This window comes from Raphanus sativus, chromosome 4 (genome assembly GCF_000801105.2).
Source record: "Raphanus sativus cultivar WK10039 chromosome 4, ASM80110v3, whole genome shotgun sequence".
Lineage (NCBI taxonomy): Eukaryota > Viridiplantae > Streptophyta > Magnoliopsida > Brassicales > Brassicaceae > Raphanus > Raphanus sativus.
The window spans coordinates 12,993,018-13,020,707 of NC_079514.1; the positions used below are offsets into that span (position 1 = coordinate 12,993,018).

The following is a 27,690-nucleotide window of genomic DNA, read 5'->3' on the forward strand; positions in this document are numbered from 1 at the left end:
AATAGTTCAGTGGGATTAAGACTTATGTAAAAGAATTAAAGTAATGGGATTTGGTGGCATGTTTGTTCTGGTATGGATGTCATTGATTCAAAACATATCCTAGTATCACCAATTCAGTTACAAGATTAAAATTTCTTATTCAACATTGTCATTTGGATTCTAATGAGGTTCCAAAGCTGTAATTCTTAATTTGTAGATTAGTTTTTAATTTGTTTCCATAAACATAATTTTCATTTAATATATATTTTTAGATTTCACTATCTCTTTATATTAAATATCTTTAATTTTATATTAAAATTATGGTTTCCAATAAAAAATATTGTTTAACATCAGTTGAAACATTTTTAAATATATTCTCTTTAAAATATTTATGGTAATAAAAATTGTCATATATTATTATATCATATAAAATTTAAATATATGGATTTATAAAACATAAAGTTATCCATGAACATAATAGAATTTTCAAAAAATTAATTTGATAATAAATACATATTATCACCCCAAAAATATATTTGAATGGTTATTCTGCATTAAAAAGGTTTTTATTATTATTTTTGATTTAGTGGTCAATGTTTTAGATTTAAATATTATGGGACCTACTTCATTTACAGAGAACAATCGAAGACCCCACACCTTATTTTAGAACGTTAGATTGACATTGCAACAACAACAAAATATGATAACACAGGTAGGAAAAAATATGATGCTTACATGTTCAACAAGTGTCCAAACATGCTTGAGAATATTACGCAACAATACAAAGTTAAAACTACCTTATAACTACTTCATGATTATTACATGATGAATTGTAATGACTATTTCACCCTTAGACTACCAAAGTTTCACTTAAAATAATTAATTTACTAAAAAATAAGTTATCAAATGTTAGATCTTTACCAATTCACCACTCTTTACAACTTCTCCTATATATAAACTCTACTCGTAGCTTTGCTTCTCCCATCTATTCCTCTTCCTCGACTACATCCTTAAACTTGAATTCCAATTCATTTCTAACCATTAGTTTCTTGAGATATATCTTTTATATGCAGTGCAGCTTACTACTCTCTTCTAAGTTAGGGTTTTTACCAACTCATTTCTTCTTTAAGTTCAAGTGAAATTAGTTATTCCATATTTTGTTTTCGTTTTTTTTTCTTAGCTTATTCTTAGTCATCGATGGAAATTGAGCCAATGGTAAAAATGCATTACCCATTCCTCACAGCTGTTCTCTATGATGACAATCTCTCCATAAAACATTTTCATTCATCTCTTAGCGATGATGTTTCATGTGTACAAAATGTACATCATAAACATTTTCAGGTTAATTTTGATAGGTCACACCTCACATCTATCATAAACCTCAATCCTGATATTTATCATAAGAATCTAACATCAAAAATCTCAAACACTACTTCCGATCATATTCCAAATCTAAATATTCCCCCATATCACTTTGATATCTTTAGAGGCATAACTCCTTATCCATGCACTGAAGATTTTGAGGCATACCTTCATGGCAAATCCATTAACCCAAATCTCTTTAGTATGACATGTAGCACATCGTCACCACTCAAAGATGCATCCAAAATTTTACATGCCCCACGTGAAATTACGATGTGGGGTAATGATCAACCCCAAGGAACCATCTTTGAGTACAAATCACTTTTTAATCTTGCCATAGCTGACTCAAATCTATATGATACGTCAAAGCCAATGGGTATCTGGAGCGCAAATGAAGATGATGTCATGAATCAATGTCAAAATAATCAAATAGTGATCAAAACCGATCAAATCAAGAAGGATAAGAGATTCCAATTGAGGAGAGGATGCAAACCCATGAAAAAAGCTAACATCATCAAAGGGCAATGGACTTCCGGTGAAGATAGGTAAATATTAAACATTTTTAGTGGAATTCACATAAATATTTTAGCTTATAAAATATGATTATTATCATATTATAATAATTGCTACAAAAATATCATATTATAATAATTATGTTGATTTAATATATAAGATTTTTGAAGATTCTACCTAAATTTAGGTTGCTCGTACAATTAGTGGAGCACCATGGAACTAAAAAATGGTCTCATATTGCTAAAATGCTTCAAGGACGAGTAGGAAAACAGTGTAGAGAAAGGTGGCATAATCATCTACGTCCTGATATCAAGGTTACCTTCTTTTTAGTTTTTTTTTTAAAATATAAATCTATCTACAAATCATGTGGTATCATTGTGTATGTGATTGTCAATGTGTGTTTAATCATACTTTACATGTCATTATACATCTAGTTATCCATGACACACATTTATATTTTCATTATGCTATTCAAATTGTCAAATTGACAAAATATAAATAGCCTTTTGATGTAAAGAAAAACAAAATTGACAATGTATCATTGTACATATATAACCATGTCTTAAGAAATGATTTTATAGTTTCCATATAAAATGATATCTTGCTATTTATATGCATCATGATATGGCAATACACACATATTCACATATATTAACATAAATTCATATTATATAATTGGCTAGTGCAAAATATCCAATTGAGTTTGTTTAATATTGACTAATTTATGATGGTATATTATGATACAAAATACATATATAATTGTACATTTTAGGAAAATATATACTAATATTTGATTTGTTCAAATTCATAGTGATACATAGAGAAACTTCTGAATTTTTCATATTTGTCAATATATCTACGGTTTTTATTCATGCATGAATACTTTAAACTTCTGTTTATATATACATATACGTCTATGAAATTTATTTAAAGCATTTTTCTTCTTTTTGTAGACAAATAGTTCTCAACCGGTAAGCCTTCAAACTAAAGTGATTTTAATTTAGATCCTCTCATTATAACTCATAGACAACTTTTTTTAAAAAGATATTAAAGTATAAGATGTCATACCTTACAGAAAGATGGTTGGAGTGAAGAAGAGGATATGATACTTATTTCTGCCCACAAAGAGATTGGTAACAAATGGGCTGAGATCGCACGGAAACTCCCAGGACGTACTGAAAATACAATCAAGAATCATTGGAATGCGACTAAACGCCGACAATACTCAAGGAGGTCTAAAGGAAAAGACGAAACTTCCCTTGCAATATGTAGCAGCACTCTTCAGAACTATATTAGGTCTATTACCTACAACGATGATACTCTAATGACCAGTGCAACATTTCACGCAAATGCAAACGAAAACACAAAATTTAGTCCAAAACATATGAGAGGTAAAGGCAAAGTGCTGACTGTTGCAGCCTCGGACTATGCCAAGAACAATGACCATGAGAATGAATGTAAGTATATTGTTGATGGTGTGATGAACTTGGGTTTAGATGATGGAAAGAATACGTCTTCATCAGCTGTTACGTCTACTTCTGGTTCGACGTCTAGGCCGGGAAGTGGTTTAACCGTGGAGTTTGATGAATCGATGACAGATACTTGGATGGTGATGCATGGATGCGATGAAGTTATGATGAACGAGATTGCTTTGCTGGAGTTGATTTCAGATGGCCGCCTATAATAAGACTATAACGTAGTCAAACTTTATTATATCTATATGTATAATATGCTATATGAAATAAAGTTTGTGCTTTTTAATGGAAGAATTGAATATTTAGTATATATTGTGGTGTAATGAATGTTGTTTGCTTGTTCTTAATCTTTTGTTCAACAAAGATTATACATGTTTTATAAAAAAATAAAAATTCAAAACAATATGACGCTGGACTATTAGAAAATCTTTCCACTGATTTTTAATTTCAAATATCTTACAAAAATAAGAATATTAATAATCATATTAAATAAATGACTTTTTCGAATGTTAGAATATTCATTTCAAATTATATCAAAATAATTTAGAAAATACTAGCTTGTTACACACGCTTTTAAAACACAAGATTATTTTATGTAAAATTTTAGTTCTGTAAAACAAATATATTTGATTTTAACTTCTTTTTCAGCATATTTTTATTTTAATTATCTAAAATGTGTTGATGATTTTTATGTATAAAAGTATATATAGTTTACTAAATTGTAACTCCTTTTAAATATGAAATATATTTTTAATATATTTTATGTGTTTATATTTCTAAGAAGATTTAAATACATTGACAACAATGGAAATTAAAGTTTTTTATTATTTGGTGTAGATGATATTGTACTGTATTGTATTATTTTATTTTAATTGTTGCAAACATAAAATTGTATACAAAATGTAATCCGTTTTATAAATTTTAGTGAGGTTCATGTTATTATTTGGTTAATATTAGATGATATATTTATAATAAATATATAATAACACTATATCTTAAACTTTTAGAGTAAAATATTTTTAATTTTTAAGAATTAAATCATATTTTTAAAAAAATATAGGTGAAAATATTTTTATAAGATTTTGTACAAAAATGTATTTATAAATAAATTTAAAGGATGTGAAAAAGATATTTTTTTTTGTGAAAAATATATTATAAGTTAAAATTGAATTAATTAAATAAATTAATTTTTCAATATTATTAACATAATATTTTAATAGAACCATAAAATATTGCATACATAAAAGATGATCCAAATTTAAAAGCACACATGAAAAATTTATGTGAATTTTTTTAAGAACAAACTAGATTTTTATCCGTTCCCTGAAAGCATGGATTTGATTTTTGGGTACAAAATGTTAAATGGTATTGAGTACTATTTTTTGAATTTTAATCTACGTATTTATGTTATAAAATAATTATTTATGTGTCTTTAGTTTTAATCAGTATTTTCATTTCCAACACATACCCACAATTGAATCGGTGTACCTGGTCATCTATATATAGTCTGGTTCGATTAGTAAAAAAACCGTTAACTGAAAATCCGATGAAACCTTGTAAAATCTAAAAAACTGTCATTAACTTGTGATCCAACACCGGTTAACTCTGGAAAAGACCTAGAGAAATCTAATATTATTTATAAAATATTACATAAAATGAATAAACTATTTGATTTTTAGACTTTTATGAAATTTTTACTTTGATAATTATATAGTTAAAGTTTAAAATACAGTTAATATTTGAAATATATTAGAAACAAAGAAGGAGGTTCATATTAAATGTTTTTAGAATAAATGTTAAAGTGTTTCACATACATGTGACGTTTATATGTGTAACCCATATCCACATATACAATAAATAATACTTGTTTTGATAAATATGTAGTTTCAAATTTCTTCGTATTCTTTTATCCTTAGAAATATGCTTAATTTAGAGTCTATATTTTGTAATATACATATGTTATTATATATTTGATAAGTGACTTTAAACAAAATTTCGAATCATAGATGTTGGTATTTCAATATATTCAACGAAAGCACAAATTTTATAAATGTAAGTTAGGAGATTATATAAAAGCTAAGTTAAAGTGACATAATATATAAATATATAGTTTTTATTTAAATGTGAAGCGATGATGAACTACTTCGTAACTTTTTTTTCAAAAAGCTTTTATGTAAGTGTGTTAATAATAATAATGAGTTCGTTAAAGAAAAAAGAATGGTTTCGTTAGATGGGTAGGAAGTCAATGTAATATGCCGAATAATAAGTAATAATTAGATCCACTATGTATTTGAAGATCTTTACTAATTTGTTTGTTAATTAATTGCTAAAACTAAACTGATTGGCACGTCTACGCGGATGTTACATCATTTTACAATGTTACATTATTTTAGCAATTTGTTTTATATTTCTATATGTGTTACCTTGTTAATTATTAGTGTTATGTAATTAATCATTTACCAAATAAGTAATTGTACAAAACTATATTTCTAAACCAAAATTTTTGTACCGAATTAGTGTGTTAATAAAACTAATTAGTGTGTTACCGAATTAACGGAAGAATTCAACTTTTTGATTCTATTTCAATAGTATTTATATCTATAGATGATATTTAAAATACTTATTTAAATATAATTATTTAGTATAAAGTAACTGTTGGACCTAACAAATGACAAAAATACCTTTTCGAAAGAGGGTCAATGGACCCCTAAAATCTTTTTTATGAACAAAAGTTGTGTTGAAACTTTATAAACTAATCTGATAATATATCACAAAATTAGTTTCTGTGATTCCTATGATATATAGTTGAATGTTTCAACTTGAAACTAAATCGAACCCATTGAAAAATGTGGCTAGCTTGCCACTGTATCCTGCTCCAGTACACAATTTATTTTTGGGTTGCCATGCCCCCAAGAAACTTCTTATAGGCTCTTAAACTATAAATAGAAAAATTGTTTGAAAAGAAAAACTATAAATAGAAAACAAATGCATGTGGGCCTTGTAGATAACTACGTACGTATTTTTCCAATTTGAAAAGTTTATGATTCAGGCCTGCACAAGGAACACACGACGTTAAACGACAGCGTTCCGAAAATCAGTTCTCCCACTTCTTTCTTGGCTCAGCGCAATGACATGCCTCAGCTTCAAAGTTTGACTTCTTCATCACACAAGAAGAAAACGACGAAACTTGTACATTTCCTCCTCACATTACGTAAGTATTATCAAGCATTACATCATCGAAAGTCTCGTGTTCTTCGGAATTTGATCTTTTAACTCTTGATAGGTAAAATCGATCGATCAGTTGGTAGTTCAAAGCTACTTGAACACGTTTTGATTTTGATCCAACTGGGTTCTCGGATCCGAATATTCTGAACGTTGGATGGATCCGGACACATCGGGCTTGGATTACTGGTTGAATGGGAGAGTGTTTCTTTGTGCGGTATGGGTGTCGACTCCAATGATCGTTGCTTTGTTCGTCATATGGAAGTACGAAGAAGAAGACAGTTCAGTTGAAACTCAGCGACCTAAGGGTAGTAGTTATAGTGAACACAGTGAAGATATTTGGAAACCTAGTCTTGAACAAATCCACCCGAGTTGGTTACTGGGTTTCCGGATCCTAGCCTTCTGCTTTCTTCTCACGAGCAACATTGTCAGGCTTGCTTTTCGTGGTTTCCGCATTTACTACTATTACACTCAGTAAGTAAGCTAAGGTTCCCAATTGCAAAACAGTAATAGTAACAAAGACATATAAAAATACATAGATATATATTGAGATTTTTGTTACTATTAAATGCGGTGTCTACCTGTGCGTGCGATTTGTAAATATTCAAAGCTTAAAAAGATTCTTGCTAGGATTTGGAGATTTTATGAGATGTTGTATTGATTTTGGTTGTTTTTTTATAGGTGGACGTTCACGTTGATAACAATCTACTTGAGAACATTTATGAAACTAGATAGATTTGTATTAAAGACATTATTAAACTTGAAATGAAATAGCTTGTTAAAGTTTTATTGAGTGCAAGAAACTAAAGAGGAGAAGACTAGAGAGTTGTCACCAAGAGATAAAAGAGTTTAGCATTGATTCATAAAATGGGAAAGGAGGCTGCTCAAACTGCAGCCAAAGTTGCATTCATCAAGACACATTACAGCATATATATGAATCTAGAAACCCTAGTTACATGGGTTACAAAACCTTCAAATGGATCATGAACTTGGGCTTTACTTTGGGCTTCAACACTCCCCCGCAAACTTGGCGTCGGGTGAATGCAAGATGACAAGTTTGAACCGCAAATGAAGATAGCTGTGACAGAAACATGAGTAGCAGAAGAATCCATGTGCAGTAGGCTGAGATTACTCTAAAGCTTAGAGATTAGTCATTAGTGTGAGAAAATTTTCAGGTTCTTTTGACCTATTTGTCTCACAATGAGTTGGGGTCTTTTGCCCTCTTTAACTCAACTACGCCATCCTTTTGCTCAGAGAATTTGCTTCCCACAACTGTAAGCCTCTACTTACTCTCTGCTTCCCATCAATATACTACCGAAAAATTGCAGCTTAACAATTAGCTATTCTCTTTGGCATTCCATCGAACAGGTTGTGTGCGTTCAGCATATTCGACACTAGCTTTCTTATCTGACCACACTCTTATCAGCCCAACCACAGTCTATCTCATCTAACTCTTTGTGTTCCAGACCTATGAATCTAAACCAGCCAATAAAGTTCTGCTCAGTCTATCTATAATCACCAAGCGCCATCTCGTTGTTCTATCTCAGATACACTATAGATGAACAACATACCCATACCATTGATAGTAGACCATAAGCTTCCTTGATAATAAACTTGCACAAAACAACGAGTCTTTTCTTCTGGTTAGAGAGAAATTTGGTGAATAGACAAAACTTGATTTCTGGTCCGTGAGCTTGTTGATGCGGTATTCACACGAGGAAGTTTGTAGCGAGGAAGGTAGTGTTGGAAGTGAAGCTCGAGTCTTGTTTCTTTGCTTGGACAAAGAAAACAGGTAGGACAAGTTGTAGAGCTGCTCAAAATTTTTAAAGCTTCAACCTTGAACTCCTTTGATGTAATAAAAGGCAGAGAGATGTGTCTGTCTTTGAGAAGAACTCGTTCACTCCCTCCTTGCTACCTCGCCTACCCCACTCTTGACTTGAGACAAAGCTCCTTCTTTTTTTTTCGTTAGGGATCTTGTGTTGCAAACGAGCCTATAATCCAGATGTTGGTGAGATGATAAGACCCATGAATCCCATAGATCGACTGAAGCTCTGATACCATGAAAACATTTATGAAACTAGATAGATTTGTCTTAAAGACATTATTAAACTTGAAATGAAATAGCTTGTAAAAGCTTTATTGAGTGCAAGAAACTAAAGAGGAGAAGACTAGAGAGTTGTCACCAAGAGATAAAAGAGTTTAGCATTGATTCATAAAATGGGAAAGGAGGCTGCTCAAACTGCAGCCAAAGTTGCATTCATCAAGACACATTACAGCATATATATGAATCTAGAAACCCTAGTTACATGGGTTACAAAACCTTCAAATGGATCATGAACTTGGGCTTTACTTTGGGCTTCAACACTACTTTGGGGTGTGTGTTGGGAACTTCTATGTTGTGAATAATATGATTATGTTTAATAAATCAGATGAATGTATTTTTATGTAGATGGGATCACTGTTTTTAGTTTATGGGTGTTTCCAACATAAGAAGCAGTTGAGCAGGAGAATACCTATTGGTCAAATAGTAATTAATGATGCAGAGATTCAATTGCTTTTGCCTCTTTTAAATGGGGAGAAGAACATGCCTTTCATTGAGAAGAGAAGACCTTTGTGATTCAAAGACAGTAGGGTCCTGTGTCAAGCTCTTCCATATTATATTTCAGGTATATATTATTTAGATTTTCTGAGAGTGGGCATCGTGTTAGATGATTATCTATGATGATCAGTGATGTTGGTCTTTGTTGAAAAACAGACGAGTGCCGGAGCAGCTGTGCTTACTGATAGTATATATTGGACAGTCATTTTCCCCTTTCTGTCTTTACAATTACAGGACTATGAGATGAGTTTCGTAAGTTTTCGATCCATTTTTATCAAAGAGTTTTTTCTTACCATATAGTAATAGTAAACCTTGTTGTGAATAGCACTTGCCCTGTGGCATAAGCTCAGTGCTTTGTGTTTTATACCCGCTCTTAATCATGTTTTTCAGATGACTGTGAATTTGCATACGAGCAACCTTGTTTGCTGCTTTGTGACACAGTTCTTAACCGTCTGGTAATAACTCTTTTTCTGCAGTTAAGATTTTACCAAGCGTTAATTATCAACATGATTTTTTTTTTTTGGTGTTACTCTGCAGAGATTTCCCTTGTTCAGGTTCGCTTACTTCATCTCGTGGACAGGAAGTTTTGTTATTTTCCAATGGCTTCTCCATGTTTTTATCTCCGTAGGGTAAATCTCTCCTCTGTCTTTGTCTTCGTCATTTCATATTTTATAGATCTTATTATTAGTTCTTGATTTAAGTTTATATTTCTCTATTGATTTAGGTGGCCATATCCATTTCTCGACCTCTCAATTCCCATGGCTCCAGTGTGGTAAGCCTTCAAAACATTTTATATACTAGATCAGTCTGCATTAGTTGTTTTTTTTTTTTGAACACTGAATAATATTTATAAGAAAACTTCCCCACCAAGCTAGTTGATGGGTGCAGAGTACAGTACATTTTTAGCCAGAGAATCTGCAACAAGGTTCAGATTTCTCGAAATGAAGATAAACGAAATGCAAGAGAAACAAGTAGATAGAGATTCGATGTCCCGAGAGATTCCGTAGAGATCCGCTGGATGACGATTCGAAGATAGAATAGCAACAAGTGCTTGACAATCTGTTTTTATGCAGATTCTTGTGATTCCCGTTTGACGGGCATGGATGAGGGCCGATCGAACTGCAAGCGCTTCAGCCATGAGTGGAGAGGAGACAAACTCGAAGGTCCTGATGCCCTGCAGAAGAGGAGAAGACTGTGGGTTGGAGAAGTGCCATCCACATCCTGCTCTGTTCGTTGATGCTTGCCAAGCTGCATCGGTGAAACATGTGATGCTCGAGAAGTGTGGAGGCAGCCTGTAGGTAGTCGTTGTCCTGTCATCGCGAGTCACTGGCGTGCTGACCTGGGCTTGATTCCAGTCTCGAGCATTGATAATAGCTCGTATCAAGATCTCAGACGGAGTGAACCTTCTATTTTCAAAGAGAAGGTTGTTTCTGGCTGTCCATAATCCCCAACAGATCCAGGGGAACAAATTTTCCATTACTCCTAGTGGTGGGAGGTTAACGAGCCGAACAGAGGCTATAAGAGCTGAGCCAAATGACGCCATCTCCGATGGGTTGAACTCCTGTTTCCATAGATCATTTGTCCAAACCTGTCGTGTGAAGCTGCAGTGTAAGAATAGTTGGTTTTATATAGAACAGAAAATGATAACATTTTGTTATATCAAAATGCTTCATTCGTTAAGACTGATTTTGTGGATGATCTACAGGTATCTGTTGGTAGCACTCCTGCATCTTCCTTCTTATGGCCTCTATGCATTATTAGTCAGAACCAAACACCAGTTCACACCCTGAAGTGATTTCATATTCAACAGTTTCTTCCCTCGATTCTCATTTTATTTAAAAAGGGTTTCAGCAATGAAAAGATCAGAATGTGAACATATGTCTAAAAACCTCAGAACAGATCATATATATAATCACCACAGGTATTATAAATCATTTTGTCCATGAATACATCTTTATTTCTTTCTTCATTTTTTTCAGGATTTCTTATTCAGACTCCATATACTACTGGATCCATGTTTGATATAATTATGGTACAATTAATTATAGAGGAATGCTTTATGAACCATCAGTAAACATTCACATCACTCTATGAAGAAGAGATAAAGAAACTGACGAATAGCCAAAATAAACGTTTTATTATGCACTTGCATCAACACTTAACGATGCCAAAGCTATCTAGATACGACAAGACCAGAGATCATGTCATGTTATCATGTGAGTATAGCCAAGACGTTTGGACTGAGGTACTCCGGAGATGCCAATCGCCTTCCATTCTGCTGACCACCTAGTCTGAACTACTCTCCTGGATCAGATCCTCTCCCTCCAAGAAGCTTACTCTGCTCCGCAAGTTGGCTTCTCAAACCACCATCTTCCATCTCTGGAAACAGAGAAACAATCTAATGCACAACCAGACTTCCATTCCACCTGGGTCTGTTTTCTTGGGCATTGATAAAAATATGAGAAACATTATATCAGCTAGGAGAGTCACTAAGCAGTACCGCTCGCTAATGGCTCTATGGTTTGCGTAAAATGTTTCTTTGTTGGTTGTAATGTCTAGACTCCATCTTGTTTTTTTATCTCTTTTTTGCCGAGATGGTAAGATCTTCTTGTAACATTTTCTTTTCATTATATGATATTTACATTTTAGCAAAAAAAAAACAATAATTTTTTTTTGTTACAAAAAAGAAAAAACAATAACTTTTTAATGCTATGAAGAACAAAAGAACGCAGTTAATTTCGTCACTTTGAATAATTCACCTGTACAGACAAAAAAAAAATGAACAATTCATCTTGCTAGTTAAGGAAACATACAAAAATTTGACTTCTTACTGCTTGCAGAATTTGATGCAAGATTTTTTGGGTTAAGATAGCAAAAATATAACTGCAACTACTATTTTTTTTTGTCATAGGAATATTCGGGTAGGCAAACAGAAATAAACAGAAATATTGAACCGTTATGTAAATATGAAGAACTCAAAAGGGGTATCAAATCCAAATTTCCGGCCTAGCTTCTGTCTTCCTCCCCTCGCCTTTGTATACTTTTTGCAATTTTTATTTTGATAATAGAGAAAAGAAAAATCCTCTCTCTCAGCAGCAGCAGCTGCTCTTCAAACCCTAACGACGAAGAGCCAGTCTCTATCGGAGGACGCGTGTCTGAGGTTTCTCCTTGTAATCGGAAAGTAATCTCCGCCGCGGATTTAGTCTTCGCTGACGATCCCTCCTCCACGATGTCCATCCATTGCTTTTGATTTAGGTCATCGGAGCTGAATCCGTTTTATTTTTCTTTTTCCTTTTTTTTTGATTGTGAAGAAGAGCAACGTTGCAGTCATCTCGAGACAACCTGTAAGATTTGTTTTCCCTTTTGCAATCTTAGTTTCGGAAGCTCTCTAGGTTCGTTTAAACCCTAATTTTACGCTGCTTGCCGTTAGCTTGATTATTTGTTCAAATAATCACTTTGTGGAAGATGATGCGTAAGTAGTTGTTGCTTGAGCTCTGATTTGCACACGTTTAGATCGTTCGTTAGGGTTTCGATTTTGTGTATATTATTATTAACTCTTTTGTTGCACAATAATCTGATGGAAACTAAACTGTATTCAGAGGTTTTGTATGAGAGACGAGAAGAAGCTCTCTGCATTATTAATCCAAGTGAATCGATGGAGCTTTCTTCTCCAAAGGAACGCGTTTTATCTTCATCTGATTGTATGAGTGACCCTGAGGAGGAGGAGGAGCACGAGATCAGTGAGGATGAGGATGACGATCGCAACCATAAGCACCGTAGGAAAGAAGAAGAGACGAGGTCTCAGTCTCAGTCTCTGGAGCAAGGCTCTTCAGATCATCAGGCTAGGCCCTACAGGAAAAACTATAGACATTCTGGAAACGGTGAACATGAGAAGCGGTCTATGGGGGGAGGAGGGTCGTCAGCGCAACGTGTACAGTTTGATAATCAGAGAGCAAGGTCGAATCCAATGTTTTCGAGGGACTCTGGTCATGGTAGAGGAGGTAGAGGCAACTACGGTTCTTGGGCTCCTCAGCGTGATTCCAGGTTTAATCCTGTTGATCTCTCGTCTCATATGGTTCCCAACATGTTTGGAGGAAGGGGATTAGGTGGTGTTCCAGCTGCTCAGAGCGCGCCGTGGCCTGCTTTTGGAATGATTAATGGAGTTCCAAATGGTGGCTTGGATGCTTTCCATCACATGCAAGGGCCTCTAAGACCGCCGTTAAATGCTTCACTCAACATGGGTATTGCTAGGCAGCGATGCAGAGACTTTGAGGAGCGTGGTTTCTGCCTTAGAGGGGATATGTGTCCCATGGAGCATGGAATTAATCGTATTGTTGTTGACGATGTTCAGGTTTGTTTTCTTGAATTAAATTTTTTTTCTTGTCCCTGGATTTTTATCTGGGAAAAGCACAGTAACAACTATAGGTTCTGCTGAATATTAAAAATTTAATTGCATGATCTTATACTTAAGTTCAGCAATCTATGTTTCTTGAATTCTAGTAGTATGACCACTTTCAGCAGTACTTTAAACTCTTTAATGCTTTCAGTGTTAGCTTTACCTGGCATGGATCTCAGCTACATCCATTCTTCTTTCTGATCTTTTACATGAATATTATCTTGGTTTCTATATAGCAAATACTTGCATGATAATTTTATTACTACTACCATTTTATTACGCTGTTCTGCTCTTGTGTATACTTAACTGACTAGTTTTCCTTTATTTCCCATTTGCTTAGAGTCTATCACAGTTCAACCTTCCCGTTTCTGGCCCTGGTGCACCTCATATGGCAGCTTCTTCTAAACCAGTGCCTGCACAGTTTGGGACTGCTAATTTCATGAATACTAAAGGAGCTCATGGGAAGACTAATGAGGGTGGAATAGCTGTTGATGGTATGGGTTATGGTGATGCATATCCTAGTGCAGGTGGAACTGATTTTTACGATCCTGATCAACCTTTGTGGAATAACAGTGCTGGTGAAACGTCAGGGGCATTGCCTGCACTAAGTTCTCATGGGATTGATGAGAATGTAGCTCCTCTGGATGACAATAACCAAGATGGCCCTGAAAATGCGGGTGGTATTAGAGACTCAAGAAGCAAAAGTCAACCGGTATGGGGAAGAACGCACGGTTTTGAAGATCAACTGAAAGAGGCTTCAGTTAATTCATCACGCCATGGTAAACAAAACCACGTTGGTGAAAGTGTCACAAAAGTTGTTGGTTCATCAAATGCTTCAAGTGATGCGATGAACAATACAAGAAAACCAATGCAAAAGGCAATGCGGACTCTATTTGTCAATGGTGTTCCCCACGAGATCAACAGAAAGGACCTCATTCTTGCCCATTTTCAGAAATTTGGGAAAGTTATTGACATTCGCATCCCAATTAACACTGAACGGGCATTTGTTCAGTTCTCAAAACGCGAAGAGGCTGAATCTGCTCTCAGGGCACCCGATGCTGTGATGGGTAACCGCTTTATCAAACTTTGGTGGGCAAATAGAGATAGTATTCCTGATAATGGCCTCTCCACTGGCAACGGTGCTTCTGTGAATGGTCGCGTTATGGCTGCTTCCGGAAGGCAGAACCAACTTGCTATTGCTGCAGCATCGAAAAGCAACCATGTAACTTCTACTGCAAAGGGTCCTGCCTTCCGCGCCGGTGGAGCTCCATCATCATCTGAACAGCCTAAGCCTGTGGGGGTCACAAGTGGTCCCAAGGTCACGCCGCTTCAGCAGAGAAAAGCAGACGATCTTGAGCGGTTGAAGGAGACACTTCGGAAAAAGCAGGAAATGCTGGAGCAAAAGCGTGAGGAGTTCCGCAAAAAGTTGGCGAAACTTGAAAAAGTAAGTACAAGTAACGAAATCCCTTTAAATTTTGTTTTTAATCCCGTTGATACCGTTTTGAAGGAAACTATAATTTAACAGTCACTAGGAAGTTAAACGTAAGTAGAGGTGTGAGTTCTGAGGATTTGAATCTTAATGGTTTCTTTTGGAAATTGAGGAAGTGTAAAATGCTAGACAAGTGCAGACCTGAGTTCTCATAATAATCTCAAACTGGGTTTGTCTCACACAGAGATATATGCGTAGACATACGTTTGTCATGATATCTTTATTATTATTTACTTTGGGATGTTTCAGCTAATAAATTAATACACTAGAAACATAATTGTCGACACTGTCTTACGTATTGATGGAGTTGAAATGAGCTACTCGGACATTATCCTTATCATCTTGCTCTAAATCTTCTCAGGGTACGGTTGTCAAGGGCGAGGAAGCAGATGAGCCAGATGCCAAGCGCGTTAAAGTAGACACAGCCTCCAACTCCGATGCTGCAACCTCGTCACCAAAAACAGTGTCATCCACAGATAAGAAGAAAGTGCCTATCCAGAAACCACTTTATTCTGCTAAAATAAGCACTGAAACGCCATCTCCCGATCCCAAAAAACACTTAAAACAAAGACCTTATCCGTTCACCACAAGTTTGAACACTCCTATGGTGAATAGGTATAAGTTGGACAACCGCCCGACTACCATCAAAGTTGTTCCTCCTTTGCCAACCGGGTTAGCTGATGTATGTTACCCCTTTTCTTTGCTCTACTATGTGAATGTCAGAACGGTCTTATCACGTACCGATGGTTTGAACTATTGTTTTTAATTCCAGGTTGCTGTCCTAAAGGAACATTTTTCATCTTATGGCGAAGTCTCAAAAGTGGAACTCGAAGAGGATGCATCGACTGATGGTGGCAAGGATCAGGATGAAACAGATAAAGAAAACCGTAACCGTGCAGCTTGTATCACATTTGTGAAACGCAGCGCAGCCGAGAAAGCGTTTGCTAACGCAAAATGCTGGCAAGAACACACGTTGCAGCTCAAGTGGGTAACACGTCAAAGCAACAGAGAGAATAATAGTAGCAGCAACAACAACAACAATCATCTCTCTGTTACTGGTGACCACCTTAGCAGCAAAAACAAGTGCACTGCTTCCGTCTCTAATGACCCAAAACCAAAAGATGAACAAGTCAAAGCCTCGTCTACAGAAGAACCAGGGAACACAAATGTCTCTGGAGACGACAAGACGTTGGATGAACGGGAGACCAAAGAAAGCGATAACGGCAACAATAAAAGTAACAGCGAGTCTGTCGAAGGAGCTTCTGAAGCGGTTGCAGTGTCCGAAGCTGATGAAAAACAGATAAATGGTTAAGTTGGGTGAAGAAGATTCAAGTCAGTGAGGTAAATCTTGTCTGAGAAACATAAATCTTTATTTGTTTGAATCTGGCATTAGTGATCTTTTCACCGTTTTAGGCTTTTTAGCCAATTCGTGAGGCGTTAATATTTGTTGGTAGCAAAATATATCTAAAAGTTTTTTTCCCCTTTTTTGGATAGTAGAATGTGAAAAAGAGAGAAAAGAGAAGACAAGAAACAAGTGTATTGTTACATTTGGCCTTCCAAGAACAATGGTTGGGTCTTTGGTTTTCAGTTATTAGTTTCTATAACATTTTCAAGTTACTGTTGTATATGCATAGTTGGACTTGCACACTTGCTTCAGCCAGAGACGAAAAATAGTATGGAATCTACAAACGACACGCATTCTGGGAGATTACGCAATGTTATGTTGTGTAGATTTATTTTATTATTGTTTTGCTACGGTAAGAATCATGGAGCTATACTATTTGTTAGTTCTAGCATTTAAAGACCAATTTGTAGAACAATGAGATTGAAACTCGATTAATTTGGATAGTAACACGATTCTAATGTCTGAGCAGTGAACATAATTCTTGCTTAATGACACAAACAGAAGACTTGAGAATTTATTTCACCAAGCAAAGAAATTACATATATTTATTCGATCCAATTCTATTTTCCGGGAACAAAGTTGGTGGCGTAAGCCCAAGCATTGTTAGCCACAGGGTCCGCAACATGATCGAACAGATTCTCTATTGGACCTTTACCAGTAACAATAGCTTGCACAAAGAATCCAAACATTGAGAACATTGCAAGACGACCGTTCTTGAGCTCCTTCACTTTCAATTCTGAAAATGCCTCGGGGTCCTCGGCTAAGTTCAATGGGTCAAACGCCCCACCCGGGTAAAGCGGGTCAAGACCTTCACCAAGAGGTCCACCTCCGATTCTGTACCCTTCGATTAAGCCCATAAGCACAACTTGAGAAGCCCAGATAGCTAAAATGCTTTGCGCATGGATCAAGTTAGGGTTCCCGAGGTAATCAAGCCCTCCTTCTGAGAAGATCTGAGAGCCTGCCTTGAACCACACGGCTTCACCGAACTTGACACCGTTTTTGGAGAGAATCTCTGGGAATGTGCAGCCTAGAGCTCCTAACATTGCCCATCTGCTGTGGATTACTTCGAGCTCACGGTTCTTTGCAAAGGTTTCTGGGTCAGCGGAGAGACCAGCGGTGTCCCAACCGTAGTCTCCGGGGTACTCACCGGTTAGGTATGATGGTGTGTTCTCCGAGAATGGTCCTAAGTACTTGGGACGGTCTGGTCCGTACCTGTTACAATATGGTTTGTAGTGTTAAAATATTAGATGTTTTTGGTGATAAGTTAAATCAAAATTGTGGAAGCAAAAAAAGATTGGAGTAAGAACCAGATGCTCTGAGGAGTAGACTTGACGGTACGGCGCATGACGACGCGTCCACCACCGTTGGAAGCTCCTACTTTGCGGAGGAGATCGTTGGAGGGCTTCAAAGCCGTTTGACCGGCGAAAGAGGAGTGCTGGATTGCTGATGTAGCCATTCTTTTTTTGTTATCTTAACTCCAAACAGAAAAACAAAGAGAGAAGAGATGTTGTTGGTGTTCTTGTTATGTGTGTTCGATTTTATAATAGAGTTACGAAGGTGTTTAGTGTGAGGAAGATTATCTGATGGACATGTCAGCAGAGTTTTGATTGGTTGGTTTTAGATTTCCGACACACTATGTTCACATTGTGAAGGAGATTGCTGGAGGCTATGGTTATGCCATGTGGCAGTGGAAGATCTTCCGTCAAGAGGATAGTGTTCTTCATCTCATTGCCGATTGGCTATGCTTTGGATAGAGATGATAACAACCGTTTTAATATTTTTGATTGATAGAAATATCATATTTTATATCATTATTAATAACAAATTATAAATTATGATTTCCACCACAGCTGTTACGAGTGCAGATACATTTTATACAAGCTACCAAAACATAATTGTTAATAATTTTGAAGAAAGTAGAAAATAAAAATTGTTGATACCTCAAAACATTGCAAATCCTGGTCGTTCCTCTGAATGAGAAATCACAAACACAATGCAACTTTAGAACGAAATAGTAGTCTTTATAAAGCCATAAATATTCACCATGATATATATAAAATACAACAGGGGGACATGCATAACTCATACCAGGAAATGAGAGTCTCCTATATACAGAAAATCAAAAACATCATAAAAGGAATCAAGGAATGACCATAACAGCAAGTCTAAGCTGTTTCTCAAGAGGCAAATGGTCTCTGAAGGCTACACAAATGTGATGCATCACCTTCACAAGCATTGGTGCATGGTCTCTTTCGCTTCGCTCAATTTGCTGCGACGTTAGCTTTGCATTAGCGTCTGAGTCAGTGGCAAAACTGTAAACACGTTCCAACGATGTCCATAGAAACGAGATGAAAGGCTCTGCGACAGCTTCCCAGTTGGGATCAGACAGGAGTGAAGTTACTGTAACTGACATGTCCCTCAAAACTGTGGACCGGTCTAAAGTGAGAAACGCCATGTATTCGCAGCAGATACTAGAGAGGAGGCCAACAAAAAGAATAGCCTGCAAAAAAAAAAAAAAAGAGGAAACACAATTTTCAACATAAAATAAAAATAAAATAATCTCTTTCGATGGAAGAGATCTAAGCACAGAAGTGAGTCTTACATTGGATGGATAGCTAGAAACGCAGCTGATCTCAACAGCATCAATGAGCCACTGTCTTTTGATTCCTCCTTCGGCTTGATGCAGAGCCGCTACTACCTCAACGTGCACATCCCAGATATCTAAAACAAAGATGGAAAGTTTGAATGATCGTATCTATCTTCTTAGCTCGCGTATAGGAAATGAGGATATTAACTAACCTGACTCTTCACAATTTAATATAATAGCCTTCAATTTTCCTAACTCGGAAAACGGAATTGAGCCAAGTCTTGCTAGCTTGGCTTTTGCTTGGATCTTCTTTAGATTACCTTGTAAGTCAGTCTTTCCGTTTCCAGTTTCAAGACTTGAAACCTGCATGCGAGATAAATCTCAGTTAAACGGTGATGGTACACTTTACATGCCGATGCTTGTTGCAGATATTACATATATATATATATATATATATATATATATATATATATATATATATATATACCTGTAGAAATTTGTATAACCACTCCCGATGCGATTGCTGCAAACATCTAACTGCCTCTGACCACTCTTTCACCGAACCCATCTGATCTACTTTCGGAGATTGTGTTGCTACTGGTAATACCCGAAAAGCAACTCTATGCAGTTTTCAATCTTTGTGATGTATTCTGAAGATTCAAAGGAAGTTCCTTCGAGACACTGGCTCAGACCCTTCCAACAAGAGATCCTCAATGAGCTTTTCTGATCACAGCTATATACTTGGTCTGAAGATAGCGAGGTTACGAAGCAAGAGATATCTTCAAACAATTTATCCATTCTCGAACCTGAGAACATTCTCATTAAATCTCCGAGATGACAGAGCAGGCATGACTGGAGACTTTGCTCTAGTGCCTTGAATCTAGATAACTCAGACAGCTCGTCCAGAAAAGTTAGGAGCTCATCAAATTCGCTTGCGTGGGCTAATGAAAATTTCAAGCACTCTTCCCTGAGACTTGTTTCCTTGAGAAGATCTCCTGATTGCGATACATCAGGCTGAGTCTCTTGTCTCATTAATCGCCTTATTGTTGCTCCCCAATCCAAGTTTGGTAATCTCGGAGCATGAGACAAACACCGCAAAGCACTTGCAAGTGCGCCAATGTTCAGAGTGCTACCCGCCTATATTGCAACAAAGATTAAAATAAATATGAGAACAGATTGAGAATATACAAGGTTAGAACTACAGAAGTATTTTAAGCAGACATACCAAAGGCAAACTTGGATTTGTCAGGCCTTGAGCAAGTTTCATGACCATGGCATGCTCCGGAACATTGTGAGTAATAGAAGTACGGTGAGAATCGCTAGATTGGATTTCACTGCCTTGACTTGACGCATCCCTGGACCGCAAGTAATTCCTGAGGAATGAGATGGCCCATGCAGCATAATGTTGCTGCTGGCGATCCTTCGTATTTTGTGCGATAAGGAATATTTCTTGCACAAATGGCGTCAACTGCTGAGTTAAATATGAGTTTGAAAGCACGGGACCCGATACATAAGAGATTTTCTGTAGCAAATTAAACCGATGTTAGGAGCACATTCGCATTTATCGTATGGGTCTTGAGACTTGAGAGAGATAGACCAGAGAACTTACGTTTTCCTCGGCACTTGAAGGAGCTCGGGTACAGGATGGGAAAACACCAAATCACCAGCACCTGCTCCTAATACGTTAACAACTCCGAGCATGCCACCAAAGTGAATAACCGGTGGGTAAAGTCCAGAGTAACATGTCTTGAATAGTTCTAATAAGCCTTTTAAAGGCTCAATCTCCACAGGGTGGATACCTTCATTCAGAACGGAACCCAGGAAGTCTCCAGCCCCAATACAGGAAGCCATCAATAAACTCTTATGAAAAGCACCAGACGTTTTAACAATTAGCAACTCAGAAATAAGGTCCTTGTAACAACTGATTAGATGATCCACCTCTTGTGCATCAAACAGTTCCACTTTTTGGCAGAAAGTGATCACCAGTGGGAGTGCAAGGCAGGAACCAGCTGAAAAAACTCTCATTGATACGTTACCATTAGAATCTGAAGTTTGCTGAAGAGAATCTGCATATGGAATCCATGATACGATAAGGTTTTTAATTTTTACAACAGCGTCTTTCTTCCCGGCTCTGTAAATTGCACCAACTGACATCCCCAAACCTATGATGAGCCCAGCGATACCCCATATATCATCATCAAAATCATCAGAATTTTCATCCAACAGGTGAGTCAAAGGTACAACGTTGTCTTCCTTCCCAATTGGGAATAGTGCAGACAACCTTTCTAGGACATCACACGGAGTGCGCAGGAAATGATGTAAAACTGAAGAGAGCAACCTCACTATCCTTCCTAAGAGCCCTTCTTCTTGGTTCTTGTAGGACTCACTATCTACATCAGAGCTCGCAGAGGCTTCAGTCCGTGTAAGCAGATCTTGGCATGAAAAACCTAATCCAACCCCACAGGCTCCTTTTACAAGAGTACTTTTACTGCTACACAACACCTGAGAGCGATTTTCAAGCCAATTAGATACATAATTAAGTAGTGTGTTCTAGCTGAATGTTTACTACAATTTTTATTTTTAAACATGTCGAGAGTGCGAGAGACCAAGATTGATTTGCATGCATAGTCTTCAGATATAATACTCAGTATGCGCTTCATAGAAGAGTTAGCTCTATAAGGCTTTCACCTAAATGGCGCAATAACTGATTTTGCAGGATTTTATATGGACCGAATTCGATATGGTACATGGCAATAACTACCAGGTATAGATAGTACCTCAAGAAGTCCAGATATATTCTGAAATTTCTGCTTGTGATCAGTCACATGCAGAGACGACGAAATCAATCCTAGAGATATACCAGCAGTCCACTGACGGTGTTCATGCTCATGCTCCAATAGCCAGCCCAGTAGAAATTTTGATGCAGTCGCTTTAATATTATGAGCAGCAGCTGGCAAAACCTGAAACAAAAGAGATTTTGAACTTCTATATTGAGACACATGGCCACTACATATATGGAAGCACGTTTATTTAGAATATTACTGCACATAGTGCACCCAGCGCCAGTGCTATGTTTTCTGCAGACCTTGGAAGAGTTTCTTCAGCCATGTATACCAAACTCTACATGAAACAACACAACAGTGTCTCAATAGAAGTTCGAACACTTAAAAACGAAAAAAAATGAACTAAGTAGTTACAGAAAGGCATCGTCACAAACCTTCATGATGTTGTTTGCAGCTTTAAAAGTTTTATCAGATGATAATTCTGAAGCAATTGCACCAATGGACAATATATTAGCTCTCATCCAACGCGACATAAAAGTTTTCAGCGATTGCAATGAGATAAGCGCAAGGGAAATGTTTCTTGAGAGCTGGAGAGATTTGGCTACTACTTTAAATGCCTCCTCGTATTGACCATGTATATCACGAAAGCTCTGCGATTAGAAGCATGCAACTCAGTACGCTGAAGTATTTGGAAAATCTCCTAGCGGAACATTAAATATCCTTACTTTTGATGACCCAAGCTTCACATCTTTGGGACTAAAAGATAAACATAATAATGCCGCACCAGGTAGTTCTCCAGTCTTAATTCTTTTCCCTGTGAGTCAAATGGTGATGTACTTAGTTCAAGCGGAGTACCAAGTAATTTACATAACTGATTATTACAAATATCTAGAGAAAATGACAATTAAAAAGCAAATTAGTTATTAGGCAAAAATATGAACCAGTAAAAATTTCTAGGCACCCCTCCCATCTCAAAATGTTAATTACCTATTCCAACAGAATATCAATAATAAACTATACCTGCAGGGAAAATGACCTGCGGTATCACATCCAGCAGCTTCTCAATCTTACTACCAGAAACTTTCTTCTCTCTCACATATCTACGCCGGACGCTGAAAGGTCAAAAAGAAGAAGCAGTATTAATATGCTGCTAATGAGGATCTAAACAAGTAAAATTCAGTAGACTACAAGTTCTATACCTGTGCTCGTGAATCATGATCTTGACTGAAAGGTCTTCTATAGCATTCAGAATTTTTGCATCCGTCTCCGAGAAGAGCAGATATGCACATTTCTTGTTGAAGTCAGAAATTTGCTTTTCCAGAAACGATACCTAAAAATATGTATCGGAATTGGACAAAAATGTAGATATTTAGGATTTCAGAACCAAAGGAAACCAAGATGACCAGGAATACACCTAAAAGAAAGATATAAAAGACACATAAACTCCATAGTACCTCGTACTGACCAAGTGCCATTAAGGCAGAGACTCTTGCCTTTGTCCACTGAGAATCCTTAGGTATCTGCATAGAGCTCCCAATTTCCCACAAAATGTTGAGAACTTTTTCTGCATCTTCAGGATATGCTTCGGCATCCATTGCACCCCACTTTAGGAGAAGGCAGGCACTGCACCATGTTTATCAAACTAGTGCTAGTTATTCGTCAGATATTTTTCAGACACCTCAAATAACAATTTCTACAAGATCCATGCACCACTCAATCGTGCATGTATATGATTTGGGATATGAGCGCTGCTAACCTGCAAGCCAGGAGAGGGTCTAGTTTGATGTTTTGAGCATGTTTCTCAATGACACCCCATGCTGTATAGAAATCTGGATGGAAAGAGTAGAAGTTATGCAGGAAATACAAAGGAATTAAAAACCGCAAGCAAGCATCAAGAGAGTACCAATGACATCGGCTTCACACAGATGGGAAAGACTCTGAAAACCAAGTGCTCTAACTGAAAAGTCTTGGCTTTCTATACAGGCCTATCAAAGTATGAATCCAGTAGAAAATTTTGAATGCACTCCAAAGTTTCAGTATATACCCAAAGCAGTACTAGCAAACATCACTTGAGAAATTATACCTGAACGGACAAGATTAAATCTACTCCCCTATCAGGGTGTCTCTTGCATACATCCTCAATGGAAGCAGCCATACTTATGCAGATATGTCTCTCTGAAATGAAGTCTTTAAATCCTTTCGGACGTAATACCTCCTAAGTATTTAAATAATAAAAACCATACAAATACATCAGAAAAAGTACAAGCATGCGCCAAATGACTTAGTCAATGTTAAGCAAGATTGCATAGTGGTATAAAGCTTACTTGCAGACTCGAAAAGGCACGGTCATTGACTACCCAGGTTTGGCAAAGTAATCTAATGGCTGTAGCATACAACAGACTAAAATAAACCATCATCAGAGTCACGTAAACTACCTTGCATGGCAGTACCGAAGCAAAAAAAAAAGTCAAGCATAGTAACCCAATTCAACAAGATTGGTAAATGCAAGCTAATGCATTAAAGATCACATAATCTTTTGGCTTACAAATCTAACTTTTATTATCTATGATAATCCCAGAATCTGAAAAACTAAAGGAACAAACGATAACTATTTATAGAAGCTACCCGTATACCAAAGTGCAAAGATGAAAATTGAGTTTTACAAGCACCAAGTAAGGCTTTCAGAATCAACTCTATTATAAACAGGATAGAAAAGAATATAATTACGAAATCATCAGTAAAAGATGCACTGACCCTTTCGCATCCATGTGTAGCATTGGTGTAATCGTCTGAACTACAAGTGGAATCATCACCTGTTGCGCAGCAAGTGATGGGAGCAACCCCAGAAGTTTCGACTGCAAGTCAAATCGATACAATCAGGACTAGACTAAAGGAAAAATATAATATACGATATAAGTACTTGAGAATTAACAGAAAATGAATGAGAGTAGACTCACCAATAGACTCTGACACGGGACATTAGTTCGAGATAACAAGTTGCTGTAATATAGAACAACTAGCAACAGTGGGACACTCATCTTAGGATCAATGCCACCAAGGGCAGTCAAAGAATCGATAGCCTCAGGTCCTAGGGATGGATGCATCACCAAGACACCAGCAACTGCACCGAGTAGAATAGGTATCTCTTGCGAAAGACAGAACGATGCAGATAACTTTTTTCTATCACACAACCGTTTAGCATGCTCCCTAAGTAGTGAATTCCAAGTCACTGATCCAGGATAAGTTTCCTGTGATTCACTTCCATTGATGTAAGTCACTCTGAGGAAGGAGGACGTGGAATGTGCATAGTCATTCTGGAAGAGAAAGAACATTCAAAGACTCAGAGAGCAACTTGAATCTATTCAGAATTGAGAAGCACTTTGATATGGACACAAATCAAAATAAACATGCTTTACTCTCACCAACCCTCGAAGGGCTTAACCCATGAGTGGGTCTAAGTAACTTAACAATATAGACAGATTTCCAAAAGAAAATAGCAGGTTACCCCACAAGAATTAAACCTGAAGCCAGAGTTGCTGCATGATCCTAAATACGACAGAGCCCGCCCTGCTGAGCGCTGAATCTCCCTCACTTGTGTGGACCTCAATCTTTGGTGCATTTGACATTCTTACCAAGACATTTTCTACGATGGAAAGAACCTTACTTGCTGCTCCTTTGACTGATTTAGAAGGAGAAGACATCAGCGCGATGATAGGGAACAATAATAAAGGCTCCACACTTGAACAGGCTGCATCTCTAACCGCCAAGTTTTCTACAAAACAAATGAAAAGAAACAACTCTCAGTAAATATAAAATGCATACATCACAATATTTTGCCAAAATACGAAGGAAACAGGGAGTCATACAATAGCAGGACACACCAAGTAGATTGGAGTACATTAGCTACTACGATATGAACAATGAAACGAGCAAGAAGGATGGAGCACAGATATACCATTTTCACTTTTCCATTTGAGCAAGAAAAGCAGCAACTTCAAAATAGCGAGTTGTTCATGCTCGACACTGGACTTGGCAAGCATGAAAACCAGCGAGAGAACCACCAAAGATAAATCACGTGAATATGGTAATCCAAGGTCTTTCTGAACAGCTAACAAGTGCCTCAACGATTCAATCACAGACTCTTGCTCAGTGTTGTGTACATGAGGAGAGGCACAAAGCAAAAGCACGGTATCTACCAGTTGAACACCAAGCACATGAACTTCTATTACTTCCTGCTAGCATCAAATAAATGAATACATGTCCGAAAAGAAGCACAAAGATCAAGATGAAGTCATGACGCAATCAGCACATACCAATCTACTTCCAACCAAGTCTCTCGCAACCACAGTGTAAGCATCCACTAGAGTCTTCACAATGCAGCTGAAATTCCTATTGTCCTGAATTGTCTCAGAAACTTAGTACTTGACCCTATGAGGCATTCATCATAGTAACTGTCAATCATAAATACTTACTTCCGAGTTCTTCCCTGGGACATACTTAAGACACCGCATAAGCAATCTGAACACGGGCAGTGCTTCGTGACGGCACGAGCAACAAACTGAAGCCATTGACGAAATCAACTCCCTCACAAACAAAGACGGGGATGAATCTGCAAACGGGACACGTAATATTACAAAACTCACGAACGGCTCCAGAAATTCACATACTCCCACCATCCCCAATCGCCGAGTACGCATCACGAAGAGTGATACTTGGTGAAGAAGCTCCGTCTGCGTCTCCACTCTGCAAGACAGAATCTGTAACAAACAACAACAACAAGGAGAAAGCATTCAAAGTCTTTGCTAAATCTCGAACTAGATTTTTCTAATAACGGATCACATACTCTGACAAACGGATGATTCTCAGTAGAATTGAACTTCCAATCCCCATGTTTACGTTCGTAACCGATACGAATCAAAAACCCTAAGCCTTTCACAAAGATTGGGACCAGTTTCGAGTCGCATCCTTCGAGTGCGGATTGAAGCTCGAGCAAGCCGCGGGAGAGGTCCAGAGCCGAGTCTGAGACTAATCGGCATAGCTCGCGAACGGATTGGTCGACGACGGTGATGGATTCGGAGGCGAGGCAGAAGGAGATAGCTTCTCTTCCGGTCTCGGATTCCGAGTGTGGAGCAGATCGGAACTTGGAGAAGACGGAGATCACGGCGAGTCTCTGTATTGAAGGTTGAGGGACTCGAGTTTTCTCGAGTAACGTAGCGTAAGAGGCCATTGCTTGTTTCGAACCAGTGAGGGAGGGAGAAGGCAGCGGTGGAGCTGTAGATTTTCAGCGCCGGGAAGAGGAACTCGATCAGCCGGCTTTAGATAATGGGCCCTCTCGATTAGGCCCAATAAGCTGATATCAAGAGTTCAAAACCAAAGTGAAGTGTGTAGATACGAAAACCCTCACTTTTAATGATAAGAAAAAAAAACGTGTGTTTTTTTTGAACAATAAAAAAAAAAAAAAAAAAAAACGTGTGTTGAGTTAAAAACAAGACAATTACAGCTATAAGCCTATAACGTGAAGTGTAAAAAAAATTTTAAGAAGACAGTTGGAATCTATTAAAGTAGAGCCGCCCTGAAAGTAAATTTAAGATTGTGTATTCGTGTGAGGAATTTGGTTGGTAAGCAACTAAGCATACATGATCATGGAATGGGAAAGATCACTAACCAAGTTTGAGGATGATATAGTTGATAGAGTCGTTAGTGAACTTAGAACAAAACATAATTCGAAAGCTGGTGAGATCCAGAATGTGATTAGTACTACTGTACTAGTGATGAACATATAGTGTCAAACATATATGTTTGGGTTGTTGGAAGCTGCATGAGCCGTTGTTTTAAGGTTTGAAAATGCTTTTTTCGGTGGTTTGTTGTATCCAATTCTCG

The 27,690-nt window shown here is 37.1% G+C and overlaps 5 protein-coding genes across 6 annotated transcripts; 3 read left to right on the forward strand and 2 right to left on the reverse strand.

Moving 5' to 3' along the window:
• Positions 1-977: 977 nt before the first annotated feature.
• Positions 978-3,643, forward strand: LOC108853370 (transcription factor MYB118-like). The gene is made up of 3 exons (XM_057007361.1): positions 978-1,886; positions 2,042-2,168; positions 2,930-3,643. The coding sequence occupies exons 1-3, from the start codon at positions 1,177-1,179 to the stop codon at positions 3,536-3,538; spliced, it is 1,446 nt and encodes a 481-aa protein (XP_056863341.1). The 5' UTR covers positions 978-1,176; the 3' UTR covers positions 3,539-3,643.
• Positions 3,644-6,382: 2,739 nt separating this feature from the next.
• On the forward strand, positions 6,383-11,430 carry LOC108850325 (uncharacterized). The gene is given in 12 exon segments (XM_057007975.1): positions 6,383-6,540; positions 6,613-7,025; positions 7,233-7,290; positions 9,001-9,159; positions 9,161-9,217; positions 9,307-9,402; positions 9,541-9,568; positions 9,571-9,605; positions 9,688-9,779; positions 9,875-9,922; positions 10,224-10,758; positions 10,856-11,430. Coding segments are annotated over 10 exon segments (891 nt in total). The 5' UTR covers positions 6,383-6,540; positions 6,613-6,708; the 3' UTR covers positions 10,225-10,758; positions 10,856-11,430.
• Positions 11,431-12,162: 732 nt separating this feature from the next.
• Positions 12,163-16,660, forward strand: LOC108854436 (zinc finger CCCH domain-containing protein 41). Of its 2 annotated transcripts, XM_018627999.2 has the most exons (6): positions 12,163-12,494; positions 12,750-13,501; positions 13,887-14,990; positions 15,397-15,717; positions 15,808-16,376; positions 16,533-16,660. In XM_018627999.2, exons 2-5 carry the CDS (start codon positions 12,806-12,808, stop codon positions 16,345-16,347), a joined length of 2,661 nt encoding a protein of 886 aa, XP_018483501.1. In that variant the 5' UTR covers positions 12,163-12,494; positions 12,750-12,805; the 3' UTR covers positions 16,348-16,376; positions 16,533-16,660. The 2 variants fall into 2 exon arrangements, with proteins under 2 accessions (XP_018483501.1, XP_018483500.1); XM_018627998.2 differs by having other exon boundaries at positions 15,808-16,660.
• Positions 16,661-16,929: 269 nt separating this feature from the next.
• Positions 16,930-17,973, reverse strand: LOC108854437 (chlorophyll a-b binding protein 2.4, chloroplastic). The gene is made up of 2 exons (XM_018628001.2): positions 17,748-17,973; positions 16,930-17,652 (listed from the first exon to the last, which is right to left on the reverse strand). The coding sequence occupies exons 1-2, from the start codon at positions 17,894-17,896 to the stop codon at positions 17,001-17,003; spliced, it is 801 nt and encodes a 266-aa protein (XP_018483503.2). The 5' UTR covers positions 17,897-17,973; the 3' UTR covers positions 16,930-17,000.
• Positions 17,974-18,440: 467 nt separating this feature from the next.
• On the reverse strand, positions 18,441-27,153 carry LOC108854617 (protein RST1). The gene is given in 26 exon segments (XM_018628220.2): positions 18,441-18,940; positions 19,043-19,161; positions 19,240-19,390; positions 19,515-19,636; positions 19,639-20,164; positions 20,253-20,549; positions 20,637-20,659; positions 20,662-21,529; positions 21,805-21,987; positions 22,070-22,147; positions 22,245-22,460; positions 22,536-22,624; positions 22,831-22,922; positions 23,010-23,140; positions 23,265-23,433; positions 23,567-23,639; positions 23,714-23,795; positions 23,894-24,025; positions 24,135-24,210; positions 24,565-24,665; positions 24,768-25,124; positions 25,332-25,582; positions 25,766-26,042; positions 26,124-26,207; positions 26,283-26,567; positions 26,654-27,153. Coding segments are annotated over 26 exon segments (5,526 nt in total). The 5' UTR covers positions 27,038-27,153; the 3' UTR covers positions 18,441-18,580.
• Between the last annotated feature and the right edge of the window lie 537 nt (positions 27,154-27,690).

Bases quoted from the DNA above. Each gene is read 5' to 3' on its own strand.
- LOC108853370 (XM_057007361.1), top strand. From the start codon at position 1,177: ATGGAAATTGAGCCAATGGTAAAAATGCATTACCCATTCCTCACAGCT. The intron at 1,887-2,041 runs GTAAATATTAAA...ACCTAAATTTAG, and splicing joins TGGACTTCCGGTGAAGATAG to GTTGCTCGTACAATTAGTGG. The intron at 2,169-2,929 runs GTTACCTTCTTT...CATACCTTACAG, and splicing joins ATCTACGTCCTGATATCAAG to AAAGATGGTTGGAGTGAAGA.
- LOC108854436 (XM_018627998.2), top strand. From the start codon at position 12,806: ATGGAGCTTTCTTCTCCAAAGGAACGCGTTTTATCTTCATCTGATTGT. The intron at 13,502-13,886 runs GTTTGTTTTCTT...CCATTTGCTTAG, and splicing joins TTGTTGTTGACGATGTTCAG to AGTCTATCACAGTTCAACCT. The intron at 15,718-15,807 runs GTATGTTACCCC...TTTTAATTCCAG, and splicing joins TGCCAACCGGGTTAGCTGAT to GTTGCTGTCCTAAAGGAACA.
- LOC108854437 (XM_018628001.2), bottom strand. From the start codon at position 17,896: ATGGCTACATCAGCAATCCAGCACTCCTCTTTCGCCGGTCAAACGGCT. The intron at 17,653-17,747 runs GTTCTTACTCCA...ATATTGTAACAG, and splicing joins TCTACTCCTCAGAGCATCTG to GTACGGACCAGACCGTCCCA.